At 36.3% G+C, this 10,395-nt stretch overlaps 1 protein-coding gene across 1 annotated transcript; it reads right to left on the reverse strand.

Moving 5' to 3' along the window:
• Positions 1-1,653: 1,653 nt before the first annotated feature.
• Positions 1,654-7,306, reverse strand: klf6b (Kruppel like factor 6b). Its single transcript, XM_084118778.1, has 4 exons — positions 7,002-7,306; positions 5,105-5,570; positions 2,212-2,335; positions 1,654-2,124 (listed from the first exon to the last, which is right to left on the reverse strand). Exons 1-4 carry the CDS (start codon positions 7,101-7,103, stop codon positions 2,073-2,075), a joined length of 744 nt encoding a protein of 247 aa, XP_083974904.1. The 5' UTR covers positions 7,104-7,306; the 3' UTR covers positions 1,654-2,072.
• Between the last annotated feature and the right edge of the window lie 3,089 nt (positions 7,307-10,395).

Below are 10,395 nucleotides of genomic sequence, written 5' to 3' on the forward strand. Positions count from 1 at the left end.
AAATGTATTTACAAAGACAGAATAAAAATGTTACACTATATTGTTGCTACATATATATATCTGCTTTTAACAAAGAAAACAACAATAAAAAGCAAATAAAAAGTACAATTTTCATACTAAAAACAAAAGCATCACATCAGGCCCACTAGGCAGAGATATTAAAAGTTACAAATGTCATGTTAATGATCATGGTACAGGAAATTGTAGAAATTTTGAACTCAAATTGTTAAAATAACATGAACCAAACGTAGAATGTTTGTTAAATTGTTTAGCTCATAACCCTTAAAAATCTTAATATGCACAAAGTATTTTTGAAGGAGTAGTTCACTTTAAAATGAAAATTAGCCCATGATTTACTCCTGTGTATATGACTTTCTTCTTTCAGACGAATACAATCAGAGTTATATTAACAAACACCCTTTATGCTTCCGAGCTTTATAATGGCGGTGGATTGCAACCATCAGATTGAAGCTTAAAAAAAGTGCATCCATCCATCATAAAAGAACTCCACACGGCTCCGGGGGGTTAATAAAGGCCTTCACAAGCAAAACGATGTATTTAAAACTTTATAATGTAAAATAACTAGCTTCCGGCCAAACTAACAAACGGATCCGACTTAAAGTGCAACTTATGTTAAATCTGTTTGTTTGGCCGGAAGCTAGTTATTTTACTTCATAAAGTTTTAAATATAAATATTTTCTTACACAAACTCATCATTTTCTGTGTGGAGTTCTTTTATGATGGATGGATGCACTTTTTTGAGCTTCAAACTGATGGTTGCAATGAATCAACTGCCATTATAAAGCTCGGAAGCGTCAGGGTGTTTATTAATATAACTCTGATTGTATCCGTCTGAAAGAAGAAAGTCATATACACCTAGGATGGCTTGAGGGTAAGTCATGGGCAAATTTTCATTTTAAAGTGAACTACTTTAAGGAATGATATTGGAGTGTATATTAAATTCGCCTGAAGATATTGTGAATTCCAGTTAGACATGAACAGCTTTCATATTATTATTCCCTGTGAGATTCCCTTGTCTCTGTAACAACTGCAGGGCTTTAAACATCTGGACAACAAATGCTAGAGCTCCATCTGAGGAGCTCCGCCAACATCATGTCGATCTGTGCTCAGTAACCAGAAAACTGCCAGTGAAAGTTCCTGATGCTTCTTTTAAAACCACAACATTACAGCATACTACACAGTGGCAAATCCAGTCCTTCTCTCTAGGTAACAATCATTCAATAACACAATTCAGACATTCTAGTCTTTATGACACAAAATATCAATTCTAAGTCCTTAGCAATTCTGTTGCTTTGGTGGTTAAAAAGGTTTTATTACCAGTAATATCAGCACAATTAATGAACCTGTAACTGCTGTCATTCACAACGATAGATGTAATAAACAGCAATAAACACTTTTATTCATCTCAAATGTGTATTCTTATCTACTACATGGACACATAGCTGCTCTGGATAAAAACATCCGCTCCATGTCAGCTCCAAAATAAAGCAGAGAGTTTTCAGTGTTAATGCAAAGTGTTACTTAACTTTTAAAAGTTATACAAAATAAAGTTTATCTTATATATATATATATATACACACACTATAGTATGTATACTTAACGCCTTTGGTGCAGTTTCTTTCTCTTTTTTTTAATATAATTTTTAGTTTTTGTGGTGTGGATAATTTTTAGTGCAGAATGGAAAAGCAGGTGTGTGGACCAAGATTTTATTTTTTATAAAGCAGAGTGAAATGAATGTACTGCAATTTGCAAAGCCTGCAAATATATGGATACTTGTATTCAGCACCAGACTTTCAGCATTGTCAGTGCATTCATAGCTAAGCTATAACTTGAATCGACAAGTCAAATGTCACCAGCATGGGAACAAAATCTAGTTCCCTTTTGCTGAAAGCATATAATTGGCAAGAAGGTGCAACACTGACACTCAATGAATACATAGAAAACCAGTTGTGCTGGTCTGGTCCTTTCTTAGTTTTCTTAGAAAGATTCTTACGCACAAATTCTGTTCACTATTGTGCTGTACCAGTGTGTCTGTCCCTTACTCCTCTCGTTCAGATGTGTCGCTTCATGTGAAGAGCCAGATGATCAGAACGAGAGAAACACCTGAAAGAAGATAATGATTACATATATAGTTCAAAATCTGAGTTTGAAACACTGTTTGACCACACACACACACACACTCGCGGTCACCTGTCGCAGTGGCTGCATTTGAAGGGTTTTGCTCCAGTGTGTTTTCTGAAGTGCCTTGTCAGTTCATCACTTCGAGCGAAGCACCACTCGCAGCCGTCCCACGAACACCTGTACGGCTTCTCACCTGTAGGGGGCGAGCAAACACACGACAATACTCACTATTTCTATTTTAACACATCACACATAGGCTAATTCAGGGACTCGCAAAATGGTGTCAATGAGTTGATGAAACGCTAATAATTACTTAGTTCATAAAAATGTAAAAATAAAATTTGTAAAATAATACAAAGTAAAACATTTATGAAAAAAAAAATGAAACATATGTTTAACCTGCATGTCATGTGACGTGATGGAATAAATATACAAGTGGTATATTTACTGTAAGCAGCCCTATACATTTTGTCATTATCTTTGTTTCTAATTATGGTGTTGTTCTAGGTAGCTCAGCCCACACTGAAATCTCATTGGACCGTAGTACCGATCCTCATGTATATTAACTCTTTCCCCGCCATTGACAGAAATTCCATCATTTGTGAGAAAACGCTTCCCGCTACTGACGGAATTTTCCGGCTTTCCGTGTTTTCACTGTTATACGCTAGGGGGCGCTATAACACATCTTCTGAAAGAGTACCGAATCTCCTGATCAAACACATGCGAAGCTGATGCAGAAACAAGCAATCTCATATGTAATCATATGCATATTTAAAATAACGCAATCATCAACATTCAACAGCATATATATCAAAACTACCCAATGTTACCAAATGAAATGTTGACCCAGGAAGAGCTATAGGACTATGCAGGCATTAGGGGTGTTGATAGACTCGATTTACTCCTATGTTTGATCATAGTTCTGAATCCGATCTGAATGTAGTGTCTCTGACAAAAAATAATGTATGAAGCTAGAATAAAATGGATGTTCAGATAGAATTTTAAGAAAATGATCAAAAACGTTGGCGGTGGCTGGCAACTTAACTAAAAAGAAAGAAAGAAAGAGTTAACTATCAAATAGAGATGAGGAGATATTAGTTGTGAAGTTATTCTGACAAATACATCAAGTTTCATAAGAAAAACTATAAAAAGGTGTCTGGAGAAGCATCACTGAAGTCATGAAAATTCGAAGTATGTGTTCTTTATAGAGCTATAGTCGTTCTTTTCGTTCTTCACACTAATAAAAAAATGGGTCTTTTAAGAACTGTTCAGTGAAAGGTTCTTTGGGGAACGAAAAATTGTTCTTCTATGGCATCGTTGCGAAAAAAAGCCTTTTGGAACTGTTTTTGAAGATGTCTTAAACGTTGTGGTGTCACCGATTCTTTGAGGGTTTTATTTTTAGGCTTTTGTCAATTTGTGTATTTAGAGGACATCTGAAAACCAACAAAGGATAGAAAGAAAAGCACATACTTAACCACAAGCCCACGTCTACGTGCTGTTGTTTGATCTGGGTTTCTTTATGATCTTTATTAGTTTTTAGGGAAATCAGTCAATTTTGCAAACATTCTTTGAGATTGCATTCAAGATGAACCGTGTGGAAAGAGTGTTGTAATCTGTGTTCCTAGAAGCATCATTAAAAATGAGCATTCCAAGAATGTAGGGAGTCACCAAACCACATTCACACACACACTCTCTTCAAGCATTCGGCTCCAGAGGAGGAGGTCACGGAGCTCTGCGTACTAAATATTAAAAAAATGAACATTATGCAATGGCATCACCACATGGGAATCAACGGATACGGTGCATGCATGCACTGAAACTGTGAAGAGGAGACTTGGCAGACGTTTTTGTTCAATGCGACTTACAATGCATTCAGAGTGTACATTTGATCAGTTCATGCATTCCCTAAGCATCGCTGTAGTTCTGCCAGTACTCAGTCTGTTATCATTTTGTGAAGCTTTAACCCTGTAAAACCTGACATAAGAAATAACACTCCAAAAATATAGAATGTTTTGAAATGACTGTTCATCATTTCAGTGAACTGTTTGAACCTTCAGACAAAATATTAGAAACTTCAGCATGTGTTTTTTGTTGCGTATCATACTTGAAACATTAGGCTTTTAAGGCTCAAATAGCATAATATAGTGAGAATATGAAGCTCATACTTGAAAATAAATATGCAATTTGGTGCAGCTGCTGATATTTATATGACCAAAAAGTAAGATTAAATTAGCTTGTAATGTAAAACAATGAGATCTATATAACAGTAGAAGACTACTAACATAAACTGCATATACATATCTCTATATATTTTATGATCAAAGCCCTGTAGTTGTAGTCTGTTTTATTGTGGGGCAAAACATGATGTAATGCAATACAATGATAATTAAGAGATAAGATAAGTACAAATAAATGTTCCTCAAAAACCTGATGTTTGATACTCATATTTTAACATGATTTTTCTAGGAAATTATGTATGGATAATCTAGTATACCTAGGTTACTTCAGTCCAGTTAAAAAGTGTTAATATTAAACAATATTAATAACAATCTAAAAGTTATTCTTACATTTGCTTTATAAAAAATCATTAAAGATTTGATTTCACAGAGGGTGTGACCTGATGGTGGGCATTTTTCAAATTATACTAAAAGGCCTTTTTATTTGCCAAAAGAAAGTATAAAATATCAATCAGATGACAGAAGACGTAATGTGCAACAGGATTTTCAGCAAAGTTGTGATCATGTATGTGTGTATCAAATATGATACAGTGTGCTTTATTTGGAGTAAAACATTTTATTTCAAAAAGCATTTAAAAAATGCTTTGTATGGCAGATTTATCGGAGTGACATTTAAAACGATCCAAATGAGAGAATTTTTGTTTCCCAAAGCTGAGAAAATTGTTGTGGCAACAGTAAGTCAAAATACAGGTAGGATTATAGACCCTCACATAGAAACTGCTTACCGGTGTGTGTCCGTTGATGTGCTTTCAGGTGAGAGCTCTTGGTGTACACCTTCCTGCAACCGTTGAAGTAACATCGATGAGCTCTCCTTCGTCCTTCGGATAACCCCTCAACTTTGACCTCTTCCCCCCTCGCCTCCTCTGTCTCTTTTTTAACCTCCATAAGAGCGAGGGAGGGTGAGGAGGGCGGCGTCGGGGGTGTGTGTGTGGTGACATGCTGCTGACCCAGTGGGTGTGTGAGAACATCAGGAGAGGCAATGATCTTCTCACAGCTGCTGACTGACGAATGGGAAGCCGTAGACATCCCGTCCTGACTGGGTCCGGAATCTTCTGGAGGGGACGAGCTCGCTTCAGTCCCACAGCACCGCAGAAACTGGTTCCACAGATCGTCACACTCACACACTGATCTCAGATCAGCGGCAGAGACGTAGGGCTCGTTCTGCAGATAGCGCTCAAGCTCAAGACAAGTCTGTAAGAGAGAAACTGGCAATCAGTGACACAAACACCAACCAGAAAACATGCACTATATGCATGTAATAGCATAACAAACGGTGAACATTCTGAGTAAAAAATTCTAAAATGAAATGGAAATTTTTTCACCTTAATGCCATTAAAACCTGTATGACTTCTGTGGAACACTAAATGTGAGGTTTAGCAGAATTTCAGAGGTGCTCTTTTCTATACTAAGAGAGTATAAAAGCTCTAAAAATGACAAAGTTATCATAAGTAGCCCATACTCAAGTATCAGTCAATAATGTATTCAATTTCTGTTTATTCCTCACGTGATACTTTTTGGCAATTTTCTGAGTGTTTTGGAGAAGATCGGCTCTGAGATTCAGCAAAACTGAATATCTGGTCTGTAATTACATGAGCATGAGTAAATGATGACAGGTTTTTTGTTTGCATGCCACATTCTTTGTAGCCAAGACTTTAAGTTAGATGTCTGTATGTGAACTACATAAAAATAAATAAACCTACCTTGAGAAATCTTCACTAGAGTAAAAAGTATGACAACTAGGCTCTTATGTGTGTAATTTTATTCAATTATTTTATTATGTGTGTTATTTAATTCAAAGTTATTTACAGATCAACAGTTTGGGGTCAGTAAGATTTCATTTTAAAAAAGAAAAAAGAAACTGCATTAAACTGATCAAAAGTCGCAGTAAACACATTTATGATACAAAAAAAAATCCATTACAAATAAAAGCTGTTCTTTTTAAATTTACATTCATCAAAGTATTTTAAAATTAAAATGTTTCACGATTTCCACAAAAATATGAAGCAGCACAACTGTTTTCAACATTGATAGTAATAAGAAATGTTTCTTGAGCAGCAAATCAGCATATTAGAGTGATTTCTGAAGGATCATGTGACTCTGAAGACTGTAGTAATGATGCTGAAAATTCTTTACCATCAGAGGAATAAATTACATTTTAATATGTATTAAAATAGAACTGTTATTGTAAATTGTAATAATATTTCATGATACTACTGTTTTTTAAACCCCAAAGTTTTGAACGGTATGTGAGTATATATAGAGCACAATCACTCTCATCTTTCAAAATATACTCATACTGTAGAACGAGAAAATTTTATTTTATACTAGTGGTAAAAAGAAAAGTCATTCGGTTTGACTGCTAAATTAAAATCACTTATCAAAGTCGGATAGATAGCCTAATTATTTATTAGTAATTATTTTAATTTAATTGCGCTTGTCATGTCATGCATTTCAGTGTTGAAATGTGTTGCTTTTTATCCACTTTAAAACTAAACGTAAAATAAGCGTAGGAAATGTTATATACATATAAGTCCGATATTATATCGCTCCTTTGCTTTTATTACTCCTATGTTTGATCAAAGTATTCGATAAATAAAACAGGTTGTTTAAACTTTACAGTACCTGTTGCCAGTACTCCTCCAAAGATGGCAGTGCGGACAGGTATCCCGTGTCAAGGACACTCTGCAGCTCCTGGAAAATACTGCACATGGGAATAACATCCATATCCCTCCCACGCGCAGATCTGTCAAACCCAGCTGCGAGTCCTGGTAAAGTCGCTTTCCCGCCGTGTCTTCATGCGCGGAGGGAAGGCAACAGCTTGTTTCTCTTCAGCGGACGCTCGGATGCACAGAAGCGCTGCAAACTTTGCAAAGTTGCAAACATTCCCATTTCAAAACAAGCGAAACACGTTGAGCGTCGTCACCAGCAGTGAGCGGACCAATCAGAGGCTTCTGCTAGTGCCTCGCCCACCATATCGACTCCACCCACTGGGTGTGTCATTGGTTATCGGTGAGTCTCTCTGGGTGATGATTGGTGCGTTGTAGTTGGCGCTATTTCTGGGGAGGTATATAAACATACCCTTTTCATTTGAGGAAGTAATACTTGTGGTAGGCATTTCTACACTTGCTTTCATATTGAAACTGGTGCAACTTTTTTTTTTTTATTGTTAACCAAATTTAATTAGAGCTATCTTTCTGCTAAAGCATTTTCCTGATACGTATGGTTGAAGGAAGAGGTTTTGGAGGGCTGAGACTTAAAAAAATGATGCAAAAGCATTATTAAAATATTGTGTAAGTTGTTCATAGGACATGGTCTGAATGATCTTATGATCTGAAATCATGCTTTATCCTCTTAACTGATTTGAGCTTAGAAAATGCACTATCCAAACTTAAATGGTTGTAATTCAAGAATGATCCAGGCTACTCTATTACAGAATACTGTATTCCAAAGTGGAATACTCTTTTTAAAGGAGACAAGCAGGAGATTATTGCTGACGTGAAAGCACTTTTAAAAATTAAAGTTATTCCTGTAAAGCAAATGTACTGTACATTTTTATTTTATTTTATTCAAAAAATATATTTTACAAAATATTTTTTTCTCTCAAAAATGGCTATGACATCAAAGCCATATGTCTAACCAAGTTGAGTCCCAAATTTGAAGATGATATCACAAAAATTGAAGTTCCTATGAGATTTGAGGCGTAATACCAAATATAGCCACCGGGTGATACCCATCGTTGCATATTTTTTGATGCCTTACATGTACCGTTTCCATGGTAACACAATGTCCAATCTCATGGATTTTGAGTGTTTAAGCTTTCGAATGCAACCTAATGATACCTGATGATTACTTAACGTATGTGATAGGGAAAAAAAGTGGCAAGTGTCCTGCAGTGAATGGGTTAAATTTAAGTCTTTTGAAGTCTTATTTGTGAGAAGAAGGGATTGACATTTAAGTTGTTATTCATCTTTCCCTTCAAATGAGCAGGATCATTGAGTCACTGATTTCAACAATTCTCTGTCTTGTGAACTGGATCAGACTGATTCATAAACAAATCGCTGCAGGTCAAATTATTCCCTGAAAGGATCTGCTTTAAAGTCCCCATGAAACCAAAATATGAAGTTTTTTGCCTTTTAGTATGAATAGGTTAGCCTTACTGTTATCTATAAGCTAGTGTGGGATTATATTAGGAGGAGAAACGGTTAGAGGAGGAAACTGTGTCTTTACTGAGCTCAACGGCTGTGGTGGAGCTGTGATACTAAACGATATTGGCTATTTTTAAAAAGGTGAGGGGCTGTTTGATATGTCCCTCCTGTCTTCCTGTTTCAGTGGAAATTACGTCAACACATTGAATAATGCTGCTTCAGGGGACTGTATACAAAGCCACACACACTGCATTATTTCATGCATTGCATACTCTATTGGTGCTTTTCCACTGCGTGGTACGACTCGGCTCGGCTCGCTTTACTTTGGCTCGGTTTGCTTTTCCACTGCAGTTTAGTACCGCTTCAAAGTGGTCGCTGACTATTTAAATCTAGCGGGTTTGGTGTTTCGTGTTGCAAATCTAATGACGCTGGTTGTGACAATTCTATCTGACCAATCAGTGACCTGCAGTGTTTACACGTCATATTTTATTATCGGTACTGCTCGCTTAAAAACCTCAACCGAGGTGGTACTAAAAAAAGTACCAAGTTCTAGGCACTGTACACAGTGGAAAACCACCCAAAGTGAGCCGTACCATGCAGTGGAAAAACACCTTATATAAAAACATGTAATGAAAAACTGAGTAATTTTGACATTTCCTACCCGACTTTCACTTTCAAACTAGCTCAAACTAAAGACCCGTTCGCACCAAAAACAATAACTATAAAGTTTTAATAATTGTTCTAATTCTGAGAGTTTCCCACCACAACTATCAATAACAGCACAGAAGAATGATATCATTGGAATCACTTTCAGAGCGATTTTATTTTCCAGTTAATGAATGTTATGACAATTAACCATTCCTCCTTGTTATCTTGTTAACCTTGTTTTCCTTTGTGTATATATACCCAGTGTTTCTCTCAGTCCTTGTCTAGCATTGCCAATATATGATTGTATTGTGTGCTCGTTTGTTGTAGCTTCTTGTTAATGTGTTTGGATTTGTCTTGTTCCTTGTCTAGAGGTATTTCAGTTGTCCTGTTTTAATAAATGTTTACTGCACTTGGAGCCAACACCTCTTGTCTGCAGCAGCCACATTAGTTACATTCAGTTAATGTTCATCATCAGAGCTACTACAGCAGGGAACTAGACAGTCTGAGTAACAAGTGTATGGAGGGCATTTGAGGTGAGATTAGAATCAGTTTGTGATGTCTGCTATTGTGCTTTGCACATCCATAAAAGCCTTTAGAGGACTACTGAAAGTAAATAACTGAAAGCATGTACACAAACCTGAACCCATATATTTTTTTTCCTCATAAAACCACTGAGGCATGTCAGTCTGTTTACAATCCTTTTTTTCCCCTCCTTATCAAAGCTCTTTGAATGGATAATGCACCATTTACACACACACATGCACCAACATGCAGAAACACACAGGGAAGGGAGTGTGTACAGTTGTGGTGACTCATATTTTCTGTGATTACACTCACACTGTTTGTGTACAGACACACACACACACACACACACACACACACACACACGCTTTCAGAGATATAGTCATTTACAGCATACTCAAAATTCACAGAGATTGTTTTTATGGTAAATCATGACTAGTAACGGGAAGACATCCAATATCTCAATAAGTACATACCCACAACACAATAAATGCACTATATGAACAAATAATTGCAAAATAAAATGCAAAATCAACAACATTGACAAAAAATTATTTAAAAACTGGTAAAATTCCAAAACAAATCAATGAGTTATTCACACAAATTGCACTATACAAAACAACAGTGTGCGACGGAAGAGCTGCTGCTTTTGCATAGTTTGCATTATTTGAAATGTATCAAACTGGCAGCTCCAGTAGTAA

This window comes from Abramis brama (genome assembly GCF_963993115.1).
Source record: "Abramis brama genome assembly, chromosome: 7".
NCBI lineage: Eukaryota > Metazoa > Chordata > Actinopteri > Cypriniformes > Leuciscidae > Abramis > Abramis brama.